At 33.6% G+C, this 15,662-nt stretch overlaps 1 protein-coding gene across 1 annotated transcript; it reads left to right on the top strand.

Moving 5' to 3' along the window:
- The first annotated feature begins 3,901 nt into the window (after positions 1-3,901).
- On the top strand, positions 3,902-10,421 carry LOC108579931 (cytokine receptor). The gene is made up of 12 exons (XM_017943565.1): positions 3,902-4,452; positions 4,793-5,092; positions 5,491-5,808; positions 5,881-6,038; positions 6,124-6,295; positions 6,381-6,689; positions 6,777-6,925; positions 6,997-7,888; positions 7,968-8,114; positions 8,188-8,278; positions 8,356-8,425; positions 8,510-10,421. The coding sequence occupies exons 1-12, from the start codon at positions 3,915-3,917 to the stop codon at positions 9,935-9,937; spliced, it is 4,572 nt and encodes a 1,523-aa protein (XP_017799054.1). The 5' UTR covers positions 3,902-3,914; the 3' UTR covers positions 9,938-10,421.
- The last annotated feature ends 5,241 nt before the right edge of the window (positions 10,422-15,662 follow it).

Consider the following 15,662-nt stretch of genomic DNA (forward strand, 5'->3'; position numbering starts at 1 on the left):
TTGTATACATTCGAAAGTGTTTTGATAAATTTACGATGTGACATTATGGCAGCCTTGATCATGAAATCATGTACTTTAAGTATGTGTGTATAACTTTTTAAGAATCTCATTGAATTTTATTAATCGATACTTTATTGCCCTACTCTCTGAGCAGCATTTGAAGAAGAATATTGTCGATATTGTTTTCGTTTTAAGTATTTATTATAACTGTATGAAATATATGCGTATAGCAATAATTAAATTAAGTACTGATACAACCAAAGAAGCAAATGCACTTTATCAACCATTTCGAGATGCGGTGCAGAAGATCAGTATAAAGAATACATGTTACTGCATTAATTATTTAAAGCTTTTGTTTGGAATGTTATCTTTTCCTCACTGATTACACGATATAACATTTGTAATAAACAGATGATGGTGGAAAGGAAACCATGAGTAAGATCGGACGAACTTGTTTTATCGAAACCTCTTCCGGTCTTTTTGCGATATTAAAATATGTTGAATGTATAAAAAACTTAATAAATCTATTTTTTTACTAGTAAGTCAATGATGACTAGGGAAAAAATATTGTTCGGCAAAATGTAGTGTTCGAATTAAATAAGAGGCGAATTAGATTATATTTTTCAATTTCCTCCAATGTAAAACAAATCAGCGCTTTGATACAACATTCGAATATGCGCTTCACTGTTCATGTTTGCTTAAATAAGCAATTCTACCGTGTATCATGTCAACGATAAACAACGGTAATCGCATTTAAAGTGGATCACATTTTATCTACATCATAGCTATTGTGTTTATTTTTTATAATTAAAAATATATATACACATATACAATTTGTATATTATGTAGGATATTTTAAACAAGTTTAAAATAATTGTAAATATATACATATATATACACCTTTAAAAAAATTATACGACATTACTGATAACTATAAGCTTCATAAACGAAGCAATAATTTTTCAACCAAAATGTATCGACCATTTTTGTAATTTGACTATTAAAATGAAACCATGTCTTCTGTAGTTACATTACGATCTTATCTCTTGCCAAGGGTCATTGCATACATTTATTAAAAATCAATATATTCTGTACTTACAAGTTGAAGATACTTTGTCATCGAATATGTAACTTTATTTTGTCACTGCCGTGTAGTTATATAATTTCTTCAAAGCGTTTTGTATTTATTACAAATAAATAGTCGATATTGTACATGTTATTACTGTCGATAAACGTTGGTTACAACGACACGAATGAATTTGATAAATCGATGTTGTTACTAAAATTTTATTATACGATCATTAAATCGTTGTTGATACATGTATCGATAATAAATATCTACGATTAATAATGCTGAGTGTGATTTTTAATAGAAACTAACGATAAATCTTAAAGATCTATTTACTAAGTATAACGCATTAAAAAAAAGGGACATGTAAAAATGAATATCCGTGTGGTTTTAAAAACGGCGCCTAGTAAAAGATATTGCGGTCAACAATGAAGCCTGCGCCTACATTTCCAAGAATGCGGCGTTTGACGTCTTGTGACGTCAGCCAATGTCGTCAAGCTACAATGTTCGAAACATACGTTTTTTATGCTTTTTATGTTATAATTTTTCTGAAAAGATTAAAACTTACAATTACAAACACCTCAGTGATCCTTTATTCCCCTGAATTGTGCAACAAATATATTTAATCGTTTTCGCTATATCGTTTGATTTCTCACAATAGATCATTGACATGTTGGTATCACTGTCGATTGATCGCACGTATTTTACCTAGAATGTGTATCATATATATTTATTCCTGGGTCCCTCTGGGCGAATGTAAACAGAATTTTTTCGCAAATATGAAGTGACACGGCCGATTTATGCGGCTGCGACTTGTGCGTGGAAGCTGCGACTCGTGATACTGTGCCTACTGCATTAGCAGTTCACGAGACTTCGAGTTTTAGTCTTGAACGCGTTACGGTAACCAGAAGATATACCCAGCGGGTAAAACGGGTTTGCGTTCGACCGCCCGTAGTGTGTTAAGTTCAGTGAAGTAGTGTGGAGACGGTTTAGAATACATGGTGGTGCAATGAAGGATCTGCGGAAATTCGTCGATCGTTTGCTGACGGTGAGTATTCTGAAACGAGTGGCATCCAAGAATGACTGTTTTGGACTTTCCCAACTCCCGTAAAATATGTCGCATTCGTCAATTTTTCTGTGAAATAAGAGTCTATGCTATTCAAAAACCAGATTTTCCTGGTTGATCGAACAAATATTTTCTACACGTACGAACGTGCTGCAACGTTTTGTATATTATATACGTGTATAAACTCTTGTTACATACATTGTTTCGTGTGTTGTACTATGTATGTTAGGCCCAGCATTCATGAGATCACACACAATGTTACGTGCAGCTACACACATATACATGTAAGCGCAATAAGACAGAATACGAGGTACGGGCATCTACATGGAACGCGTTACGCCGTGGACACAGCGTATGCTCGTAAATAAACGATTGTAATGCTTTTAACGCGATACGCGTCTCAAATATCTGCGAGAACGCTCCATAGTTTCATAGTTGAAACGACTCTACCGTATTGTACTAAATAATTTATGTACGAATGATGTACGCTATATATACATGCTATGCGTGTTATACATATATATATACTCTTTCTTTTTTTTCTCTCTCCTCACTTACACCACGACCGTGATGACTGATTACGTTTTCGAGTTATCAGCTTTCCTATTACTTCGATAATCATACTTCTAGTAAATAACAGCAACAATAATTTACGTTCAATACGATTATTTAAAAAATATACTAATAACTAATAATAGACTGCACGCGCGCATGATATTAATTTAATATTGATTTAATTGGAGTTACTGCATTGTAGTGTTTTTTAAAAATAATAAAAATATTGTACATATTATTTATTTAAGATTATTACTTTACTGCTTTTCCTTGTGTGTGTGTGTTATGTTTTTAACTATTGTTGCTAATGGTGTTTTCTAATATTGTATAATATGAACTGTGAATTACTTTCTATTTTTAATTTTATAAGTATGGAGTATGCATGTTTAAAAAATTTGTTAAAATGAAATTTTCAATAAAAATTCTGATAAGGTCAAAGGCTAATTTGTGAGTTAAAGTATTTCTATTGAAGATAACAGTTTCTTCAGAGTTGGATTTCATGAACTTTCTCTCCAAATCTTGTTTGAGCTATATATTGAACAATGGTATTCAATCTGCTTAATGAATAATTCATCCCACAATCTTTTATCTGAGCAAGTTATCTCCCTGATTTTAGTTTGTTCATTCACTCATTTGGTATGTGTCTATGGTATAACACCATAGAATACGAAAGTATCATTCAATACATTTACATACATAAAATTTAAAGTGGATATCCATGGTATTACATTATTTAGTACTTTTTAATACAATCACAATATATGAACCAATCCTTATATTTTGCATCCTTTCCTCTATTGGTTAATATTAGTAAAATCAAAGTGTAAATAGAGGCCATTGATGTCAAGAAGTAAATTTCATAAGAAATTATTGGAAACATAGTATAAAAATGTAGGTATGATATGTCATGACCTCGAATCGACTAATCAGAATTATATTTCATCTCATTAATTGCTGTCCTATCTTTAGCTCCTAAAATATAAGGATTTAGTTACAGCTTAGCTTCAGAATTATACTATTGCATGGCATCTTGAATAATTGACCTTCTGCTTCCTTACATAATTATATTAATATAGTGTTCAATTTGTATATTTTTTTTTATTAATTTTAGTTGGGCATTAATATTGTTTTGATTAATTAATATTACTTTTTTATCCTTTCTTCCAGTGATGGGAGCACAAGATGTTTTCAAACAAAGCAGATCCCAGAGGACTTCAGCAAGAAATGTTTCAGTTTTCACAATCAGGTTTTAAAAGTGCATCAAAGCATGATGATGTTGATAGATCTTCAAATGTATATAGAATGACAGAGACTCTGTGCTGTGGTTTAGAGAAATGTGAAAATAATAGTACATGTGCAACAAGAAATACTTGTCTCCCTCAGAAGGAAGACATTATTAACAGGATAGAAGATGAATTGTGTGACACAGCTGACTTTTCAGCAACTATTAAGTATTCTTCTGGCATATGTTCAGTTAATAATTATACATTAAGTGAAGATGTTAATTTTAATTGTAATTGTGATATAATGCATTGTCTAAAACGCAAACAAATTTCACAAAGTTATTTGTGTTCTACATATAATTTATGGAGAATTAGAGCAGATAAAAATCTGCCATTACCAATTACAAAAAAAGTTGGTACACAGTGGAGGAATTGTTTTTGGAGAACATTTTTAATTCCTTTTGTTGTCTTATTATTATGTGCAACATTATGCAGTGCAGATTCTAATCAATGTGCAGTTGGTCTCAAAACACCTGGGAGTAAGTTTAATAAAGATTTTTCTAATTTTAATTAATAGAAATATATACATACATGTAAATTTAAGCAAACAGTTTTAGTTAATGTAGAGCTTTTATTGTATTTGTAAGTTTCTACTGTAGCTGGGTTTATAAATAATACCTGCTTCTTATTTCTCCTTTTGGAATTCTAGTGTTGGTGCTAAATGTATATATCTATATTTAATGCACTAGGTGTACAGTGTAGGCTAAGATTTGGAGTAAAATCACCATATATTTTGTTGAATGTTTCAAGCAACAGTTATAAATTAATTAATAATTGAAGATTAGTTTCAATTTATATTTATAATATTTATTTTTTAAGGGACTTGGCCACAAGGTGACATAGTTCTTGAGTATGGCCAATCTTTGAGAATACTTTGTATATTAAACCAAACATTTGTGGATGCTGAATTTCCTGGAAAAAATGCCTCAGATCTTGTATTCTTTCGTAACAAAAAAGAAATGGAGCCTCCATTTCTTACAATTATTAATGAAACTACAATATCACTGGATGTGGAAAAGCCTCCACCTGCAGAAGATATGTATTACTGTAAATTAAGATTGCAAGAAGATTGTAACAAGCAACATGAAGCAGTTTGTTTGAATAAAGTTGTTGTTGGCTGTAAGTATTTTATTTTAAACAACATTATACTAGCTAACTTTGAATTTAAAAAAATTTAATTAATTGCCTATTGAAATTCTTTAATTATCATATTAATGTTAGATCTATCATATGAACTTCTTATTAAGTCATATCATTCATATGTGCTTATCAGGATAGGTCAAAAGGTATTTCATGGAAACAAGAGAAGGCATTCAGTGTTTGATGTCATTAGAGTTATAGGAATATCACTCAATATGCTTTGTATCTTAGAATTCATATTTGACTATCATTTAAGATAAAATATAAGAGCCTTTTTATACAAAGAATCATTTATAAATATTCTTAGTAAAGCCCTTTTTAAGATTCAAAGAAAAAGAGAATATAAATATATTTCGTTTTAAAAATGTTATTGGCAGTCAAACCTCAAGAACCCCAAAACTTCAGCTGTGTATCACATAATTGGGAAAATATGATATGTTCGTGGGATCCCGTCCAGAACTACGTTACAACGAGATTTACGCTTGTTTTTAAATTGCCGGGAAGAGCAGGGGGTCGAAAATTATATCCATGTCCAAAAGATAATACAAAACCAATAAGTCCAAACAAGTGCATATGGGATACATATACAAATCCAATTTATCGACAACCCTATGAATATTATACATTTATACTGAATGTGGAAAATGTGTTAGGGAATTCCAGTTTTACATATAAATTTCATCACTATGCTCATGGTTTGTATTTATTTTTTCTTCACATAATATTGATATTTATAATAGGAATTATAACATTATTTGAATTTTTAGTTATTCCTGCCAAACCAGCTAATTTATCAGTTATTAATAAAACATCTGATAGTGCATTATTGCACTGGAGTGTGCCTTTTCCAATGCAGAATTTTCCACCTGGAATATATCATAGAATCACGTATCAGAACCAATGGGATCATGAAAAAACTTGGCAGGTGAGTTTAGACTTAAAGAATCTTATTAGCACTATCACGATATCATTTGTTATTTAAAAATATATTATCGACAAATTTATATTAGGTAATAAATATTACAAATGATACTCGCACCCCGAAAAGATACTATAATCTTACTGGGTTGGAGTATGCTAATACCGTATACGATGTACGAGTTTTTATGAAAAGTGCTGTCGCGACTGGAGAAGATAAGTGGAGTGAGTTTAGTGACGTTACTTTTAGAACACCATCAAGATGTAAGTTGCGTTTTCCACAGTTTTAATGTTACTATTAACTATTTCCCGGCATATTTTTTATATCTTTATGTATTTGATATTTCAGTACCTGGCCTTCCTCCAAAAACCGATATTGGAAGCTTTGAAATAGCGGAGAACAGTGCTAGCAGGGACGTATATTTGTACTGGCAAACTATACCAGAGTACTTGGAAAATGGCGATAATTTCAAATACGATATTGATCACGTGGAAGAGAATGGTCGAAGATCGTCGGTTGTTCCAAACGAAACTACGAAAACGTATGCTAAATTTAAGGGACTTAGTTTCAACAGTTATCGCTTTGAAATTGTCACATTGAACATTTTTGGAAGGAATAAAGAACCTGCAGAAATTTTTGTACCTAGTCAATACGAAAGTAAGATCATAAAAAATGAAAAAATTCACAATGTTTAAGTTACATATGCGTGCATTTTAAATGATCAATAATATGTTTGTATTATAGTACCACACGAACCAATAGCATTTACAAAAATCGCGTTCGATGGAGGCTTGTACGAGTTATCTTGGAAACCACCTATTATGAGTAAAGAAATCATGAATTATACAATTTTTTGGTGTGATAACGAACGCGATCGTCCTTATCAATGTACCGTATGTATTTACTAGCTACCGGGCAGCATCGAAAATAAAAAATACTGATACTAAAATTAAACTGATTGCAGGGTTATCTAGACTGGGTACACGTATCGAAAAATACAACGATTTATAACATGACTGTACCAGATCCCGACAAGGTGTATCAGTTTGCAATTTCTGCGAATACCGCTAAAGGCAGTAGCGGCATGGTATGGGCGTCATGCACCGTGATACATAACAAAGTTGTTGGAAAAATGAAGTCTGTGTGGATAAATCGCATTGGTTCCGATTTCATCGAAGTTGGTTGGAAATTAGATTGCTCGGATCGTATTGGAATTGTGGAGGGTTTTAATATTTATTATTGCCCTATTGTTTCGCCGTACAATTTAAATTGCAAAGGTCCGAAACTTAATACAACGATTAAAGCTGATCCTCATACTATTCATGGCATAGTGAACAATTTGAAACCGTATACTACATACATGTTGGCTGTTGCTGTTTTAACGAAAAGTGGAGAAGGACTACATAGTGATCCTTTGTACAACACAACGCTCGAAGCCGCACCAACAACTCCACCGCAGGATGTGAAAATTACCAATGTGACAAACACCACAATGTATATCACATGGAAAGCACCAGCTGCAATGAACGGTGTATTGCGATATTACGAAGTTTATTACAACGAACATCAGCAAAAGGTTGAAGAAGCGAATCATATTGAATTGAAAGATTTACTGGCTCATACGAATTATAGCATCAGCGTAGCGGCATGCACCGTATCTTGCAGCGTGAAATCACCTATAATTCACAAACAAACGCAAATTGGAGTACCGGGAAAAATCAATGTACCTAACGTACGCTTCATGAATTCTAGCCAAGTGATTGTTATCTGGAGTAAACCCCATTATACAGCTGGGCATTTAGATTATTACGAAGTATCTTCCAGCGACGGTGAAATACAAAATAGTACTAGAACAGGTAACATTGCAAAAGATGAATTTATTTTCTTTAAACTTACCTTCATTATTAACCTTCTTCTTTTTTACAAATACTGCAGAGGCTCAATTACCTATCCCCGACTGCAAAACTATAGGGCGGGAGAGATTATATCAATTTTGCGTAAGGGCTGTTAATATTGCGGCGAACAATTTACATTTAAGGGGTCCTTGGTCTGAACCTGGAGAGGGAAACTGCTATAGCGATGGTAAGTTTTTTTTTTCGTTAGTTTTTTGTTGGTTTGTTCAAGCAGTTATGGCAATAACTCTATTATACTGTAGGACCATCGTACACCGTGTGGGTCATAATATGGGTGATAGGGTGTGTTAGTATTGTGGCACTTCTTCTTTGTCTTGCTCATCTGTCAAAGAGGTATGAATAACTTGTGTAGTTAGAGTATTTTATAAGGTAAATGTAACTTCATTTACATGTATCTTTCCTTGTTATAGGATGTGGTTGAAGTGTAAAGCGATGCAAGATGTCGAAGTTAAACTACCACCTGGATTAGCTCCAAACATGGTAACGTATACGAGAATGAATCGATCGTATCGATAGTAATCGATTTATATTTTCTATTTCTATTTTGCGTTTTTGTCGTTACAGAAGCTTCTTCAAAAAGTGGGAGAACAACATATACGACAATCTTCTGCCGATTCAAGTGGTTGTTCAAGTGGACAAGAATCTGTTACTTCCTCGCTCACATCAGAATCTCAGGTTTCAAGCGATAGCGGTACGGAGATAGATCCAATGCCTGTATCACCCAATAAATTACTTGAGACGTTACCAGCTTGGGAATCTTCAAGTCTTCGTCAGAGAAACGTTGGAATCACCAAGCCAGGGTTTACAACGGAAACAGCACGCTGGGAACCGTACGTAAAGGTTGCAAAATCCGGAGAGCCCATTGTCGGAGACACGTTGTCTTTAGCACGATCTACGCCCAATCTAACTGATAGTACAGGTTATACAACTTCGCAACACACTTGGTCCTCGACCGGTTACATTAGTATGCCATCATCAGAGGAACTATCCAGTAATCCAAGTCCCATTCCTAAAGAAACTTCAACCGCAGGTGGTTATAGTATCATAGGAACGGTTCCTAAGTCTGTCAAACCAAAGTCCGAAGATGACAGTGATTTAACGGAATCTACCGCAGACACGCTAATACCTATCAAGCCAGAATCCAAATCTACAAATCCGTACATAACTTTAGCGTCTTTGGAGCAGAAACAAAAAGACAAGAAGACCATCGATTCCTTACGCGACTTGGGCGAATTAACGTTTACCGAATCAAATAAACCGAAGCTAGAATCATTAACTCCATTCTCTACTGCTGACAAATCTTCTAAGCCATACGTGCAGACAGGTTTGATCGATTCACTGAAGAAGCCGTTCACTTTAAACACCATTGATGGTACAAGGAGTACAACGATGTCCACTCCGTTTGCAGCCACATCTTTAACAGATTCCTGTAGCAAACCGTTTGTTTCCCCTTTTGCAAGTCCAACGTCTTTGACGTCCACGCTGGATACCTCGTCGAAGCCGTATGTTTCCGTGTCCTCGATCCCTGAAGTGACGAAAAAGCCAAATCTACAAACAGGTGCTTTAGAGTCTTCACAGAAGACTAACGCGCCTCCAATTTCAACGACTGACGGCTCGAAGCCGTATGTCCCCGCGAGTTCCGTATTTCAAATGTTACAACAACAGCAGAGGGGAAAATCGGAAGCTCCTACTTCAGAGGTGATAGACGAAACGGAAGAAGACGCCACGACAACGTATCCTCTGTGTTGGCAGACCGCTGGTGCGAAGCCAAGCTCGAAGTTGGACGTGGACAAGTCCATAATCACGACTAAACAGAGTACTGGATACGTTACCATAGCAGAAAACCCAAAGCTAGATCAACATAGAACGTCGACGTTGTCGTCACCGTACGTACAACACGACAGGTTTGAAAAGCCACTGCCACAAACCACTACAGGACAGTCAGATGAACAATACAGTAAAGTGACTGTTGTGCCAAGTACTATTCAATGAGAGGGGAAAGGTGCAAAGAACGTAACGATTGTGGCAGTGTAGCTTGTGTGTTTATCACTTTGTATAAACTTCCTTCGACGTGGTAGGAACGTTTTTTTCAATGAACTACGATGGTGCAATACGATTTCACGTTTGTAGGTGCTTTCAAAATGTAGTCCGATGACAGTAAGTCCTACACTTGTTTTTACGAATATAGTATTCAGGTCTGAGGCCTGAAAAAATACTAAATTGCAACACGAAACACGTGAATCCTTAGAGAGATGAACGGGCATCACAATACTCTCTTTCTCTCTCTCTCTCGACACATATTTACATCGGTGGGTTTAAAATTTTAGTGTTTTCTAGGATTCTACACAAGAACAGCATGGTTTGATGCTGAGTCAACGACTGAAACAAAGAAAAAAAAGTTAAGAAAATTATAAAAAATGAAGAATATCGTATATAACGATATATAAGTTCGGTACGAGGACACGTCGAACATGAAACGCCCTCATTTGTGAAAGTATGTACAAAACGATTTACTTTTGTATCATATATATATATTATCGTGCAATGTGATGTGAAGGTCACTAGCAACGCCATAGTGTAAGGATTATAGGTTATAAGTAAATTATGTGGCATATACACTCATCGACAGGCAGGCAGCTCGTTGTTGTCCGAACAATCAAATTTCTTCGCTGACTATCTATGGTAGTATAATTATTCTCACTGTAGAAGAATCGTTATTTAATCATTGTGAAGCTTTTAATCGACTCTGTGTAGTAGTATTCACTTTTTCGAAGTATGTTCAAAACGGTTCGAAGATTTTTTCAAAAGATATTTTCGTTTGAATTCTTTTTTTTACACCGAGAATCATCAATTACGAAAGCGTTCTTTCCCTTGAACGTGCATGATAATAACATGCATATCAATCAATGTTATCTTTTTTTAATTTCAAAATTTAAAAGTTACGTTCATAGGAACAGGTATTTGTTTTGTTCCAGTGATCGATCGTTCCTCGGAATAAGACAAATATGCGGGATTAATCGAAGAGAAAGAAAAGTTATTTGCAATTATAAATTGCTTACTTCGCAAATGTTAAAAAAAAAAGTTCTGCTAATTTCCGTTCCTTTCGTGATGGGGCATGAAAGAGACAGAAATGGCCCGGTGTTTGAATCAATTTGTTTGTTGAAGCCGTGTATTACGTACAAGAATTATATGGACAATTTTTTTCCCGAACTGCATTCGTACGCGCAATTTGTTTATCTGTGTATATAATTTACAAATCGTTCCTGTAGTACCTTATTATCGCTAGCAATGATTGACGGAAAGTACGCAGTAAAAAGGAAAACTATGGTAACAAGTACAGGGTCAAGGATAATAAGATAAGGGAAGACTAATCAAAGCACAGTTTTGAGATCAATTAGATTTTGCATGTTTCTTATATATTTCGTTATCATTTGAAAAAGAGAAAACGTTAAAATAATTGAAACTTCTAAAAAAAAAGATGGTAGTATTCTTTATCTTTTCTGCTTTTAATATCTTTGCTGACTGTGCTAAAAATTTTTTTAACAGTATTTCAGCATCTTTTAAATAGCAGAAACTGTTAAACATCTAACTTTTAGATTAATGTTCACTGGCAGATAAATAGTTTTAAAATTGTTACTTTTTGATAATACAAAAATCGTTTTAAAGATCCAGAAAAAAGTTTGTAAATTTTGAACATATTAATTTGACAGTCAGCAAAGTTTAAAAAAATCAATGTAATAGTACTTTAAGTGGTCCAGTTTTGCAGAAATTTTAAGGAACTATGCAATGCCATTGAAACATTTATGCTAAAAACAAAGAAAGAATATATATGTGCATAATACCTTAAGCTAGTCACTGACGGGGTACATGAGTTTTTACAGGCCTTTTTTAATGCTTATCGTTAATACTTAACGAACGATCATCGAACAATTTTTTCCCTTTTTTTTTTTTCTATAAAAAACCGACTCTTCTTTAACGAATTTGTTAAGGTATTGTTGATTCGTTGGTAGCCATATAGACATATCATTTGGTCTTAAACTATTGTAAATTGAATCGTGTTAATTAATGTACTGATTAATGTTTGCAACAATTTGTTTGCTGAAGAATTTTTATACAGAACATATATTATCAAGTGCAAAGAGAATAATAGAGAGAGAAAAGAAGAGAGATTGAGAAAAGAACTTTATTTTTCTCATGTTGTCATAATTGAATTTTTCTCATTTATCGCGATTGCATAAAATCGCATTTGCATTTTACCTCGTGTTGAACAATCGAACAACTAAATTCTAGCCTGGGTGGATTTTTGCAGTCGAGTCGTTTTACAAGTTCAAACAATTTTTCATTCTGTCCGGAAGTCATTCGTTAAAGCGTCGAGGAAAAAGAACGAGACGCGAGAAAGATTAGGTTACGTAACACAAGACGCTATTGTTTGTACTTGTGAAATGATGTTCGAACGAGTGCCACGGAGATACTGGATGTTCCGTGGAACTTTTTCTGGAGCGAGCTTACGTATACTCGTATGTTATATTATTGTTACTAAGAGAGAAGCCGCTAATATTTAATAAACCGCGTGTAACATGTAAAAAAGAAAAGAAGAAAAAAGTCGCTTAGTTCGTAAACGATATTAAGTTTGTAAAAGGAAAAAAAAGAAGGAATGGGAAAAACGATCAGATGACTTATGTGTCTATGCTGAACGTGGTCGGTGTGCCGTGAATGCATTCGATTTAATTTTGCATTCAAGAGCATAAAGAATTTTTTTTGTTCTTTTTTTTTTACGTAGGAACGTGCACACAGAGTGTTTAAAAGTACGTATGTGTAACTTAGATGCGACACCCTGAGGCGAAATTTTATCGTGGATCGGATTCGTTCGAAAACATTACATGTATCGTCTATTCAGGATGAGAATATTCTAGGACGAAAGCAAGGAAAAAAAAAAGGGGGGAAAGAAAAATGAACAAAGTAAATGATCGATTAAATATATCGCCCTATCTTTATAAAAACGAGAAGCAAAATATGCACGAATGCACGCAAGATTTCGAAATATGCTCATGTTGAGATAATTAAGTATTTTTCACGGTAAAGGCTTCTAGATTGATATAGAGAGTAACCGAGCGCATCTACTTTGTTAGGTTTTACATGTCTACATTGTACATATAATATATCTATTATTATCTATTTTTGTTACATATTTATAAATGAGAAAAAAGAACTACTTTATTGCACGCTATAAATATACACATATATTACAGCTTAAACTGGAAGAAAGAAGAAAAAGAAAACAAAGTTTTAAACGATGGAATTGTGGTTCAAGCGATATCTATATATGCGTATATTTATAGAGGATATATTGATGATTTACTTGACACGTGTAAGACATATTTCTATCATTAAACATTTACCTTTATCGATTATTTTGCCTTGCAGAGACCAAGGCATATATAAAAGCGCGTATATTCACGATTTCTTCTTTTCTCCCCCGCTTGTTAGGATGTCTATAATGTTTATGTTATATATTTTTCATCGATACTGCGGGAGCTCAGTATTGTACAATGAACTTTCGACAATTCGATTAAATTTGAAAGCTTATCAATACGATTACCGTATAAAATCATTTTTATACGATACGCAAAGCAATCTTAGTGCAATGACTCGCGGGTATAATCGACTTATGTAAATACTATTAAACTGTTTTCTCCCTTTTTACGTGTAATATAATCGTGTTGAAAATGCTGTTATACGAGATCACATGAATCATTTATTTTTTGTCTGGGCTCCCTGGTTGGTAGATTATTTTACGAATACATACATACATACATACATATATGTGTGTGTGCGCGTGTGTGTATTCAGAGTGCAGTGAATTGTTGATGCGGATTACCAGATTTTGATTGAAAAAAAAAAAAAGAAAAAAAGAAAAAAATATTTGTTGTTGACGTAGTGAAATGGAAGTGTTCGAAATTTCTATCTACGTATTTTACACACGTGCCTGTTTGTTTCTGCGGAAATTTTCGAAGTTGTCCCGACATGTTCGCAATAATTGTTTTATCCTTGTGCAAAACATTAACGATCATAAACGGTGAATAAATTTTATTTCGGTTTTTTTCCTTCTACCGACTATCAAACATCCCGGAAACACTACGATATCTCTTTGCAGAAATGTACAGACACCGCGCTAATATTAACTGTGCTAATATTAATCGTGGAATACTGCGACCTCGGGTGTAAGTCTACTCTCTCGGAATCACAATTATAAGTGAACGCGGAAAAACGAAGTATTATATCGCAATAACGGCCGGACTGTTTATGCAATTGAGGAATAAGGCTTTCCTAACTTCGTAAATACGAACAGTTCAATGCGTTATACGCAATCCGCAATAAGAAAAATTATTACAGGAAAAAAAGAAAAGAAAAGAATCACGATACCAGTATTCCAAGGTTGATAGCCTGTCTCATGATAACCAATCTACGCTGAGCTAACTAGATATTAATTCTAATAAGATCTTGTACAGAGTATTGTAAAATATATTTTTACTACATTTTTTTTTTGGTTTTATTATTTATTTCTTTAATAACACGAAATTGTGTTTTAAGTTCGTATTTCTTTTTTGTAGACCGCTGCTATTATGCCATTATGTATGCCATGCCGTTGAACCTTGCCATTTATGTAGGTTCATTTTTATGGTCAATCCCAAAGTTGTTTTGTTTTTCAATACTCATATACGGATCGTAAGAAGAATGCAAGAACTCTTGTAAAACTTTATCTTTCAACCGATGCTGTCGATAAGCGCTTCAGGAGCCATTACTTTATAATAATTATGCTGAAATATATAACATTTATATCGACGAGATGTATTTTACTTTATTGATTCTACAACGTATTCATTCCTTCATTGTTCTCGATTTTACGTTGTTTCTCATTCAGGGGTATACTTAATGAAAGAAAATTCCAAGAAAAAGAGTTGTTATAATACTTTTTTATTTATGCCACAAATTTCAAACATACCGTGTTCTGGCAAAAATTGTTATTACTTTCTATGTACAGGATACAGTAACGTGTTGTACATTGAATAATTACTATCGTACGCAGACAAGAACAATCAACGTTAGGAAGTATTGTCGTACAAAGTCTGCTTGCTTCTGTCGTCGTGTTTCATTCTTCCTTATATGTATATATTGCTTTACACAGTTAGTACGCGGGTATTTTACTATGTTACAGTCCATATACGCTTGTACATAGGTAGTCTCCATTTAATTTCCATTGTGCTAACGTATTGATTTTTCATTTTCCTTTTACTGTGGTTATATTCATTCAGGTATAAAAGATTAGCTACAATTACTATTTTTTGTAATTCAATTCCATTTCACATTTAGTTTCTCTCTCTTTTTTTTTTCTTTTTTAGAACTGAACTAGTTCACTGTTTCTTAGTACACGTGTGATATGAAGGTATAAAGTCTGAATAAAAACGTAATTTTAGGAAACGAGAATCTTATTCCCTGCAAGGTATAGGATACTTAAATCAATATGATAAATGTGATTAGGTCCAAGGCATCGTAGAGGTTTATTTGTTTTCTATTTTTTTCATTATCGATATTTCTCTATCGAGGAACGATTCGACCAATTATAAAAGGGTTTATTTTTTACCCGCTTTTTACTCGTTTTCTTTTTTAAACAATTATGTACATAGTTCGGATTCGTTAATTTCTACACTGTTCTCAT

This window comes from Habropoda laboriosa, unplaced genomic scaffold (assembly GCF_001263275.1).
Source record: "Habropoda laboriosa isolate 0110345459 unplaced genomic scaffold, ASM126327v1 scaffold2, whole genome shotgun sequence".
Taxonomy (NCBI): domain Eukaryota; kingdom Metazoa; phylum Arthropoda; class Insecta; order Hymenoptera; family Apidae; genus Habropoda; species Habropoda laboriosa.

What these genes read in the sequence shown, in the direction of transcription:
- LOC108579931 (XM_017943565.1), top strand. Translation starts at nt 3,915, where the DNA reads ATGTTTCAGTTTTCACAATCAGGTTTTAAAAGTGCATCAAAGCATGAT. An exon ending in GAATAAAGTTGTTGTTGGCT is followed by an intron (nt 5,093 to 5,490) that starts GTAAGTATTTTA and finishes TGTTATTGGCAG; the next exon opens with TCAAACCTCAAGAACCCCAA. An exon ending in ATCGTCCTTATCAATGTACC is followed by an intron (nt 6,926 to 6,996) that starts GTATGTATTTAC and finishes AACTGATTGCAG; the next exon opens with GGTTATCTAGACTGGGTACA.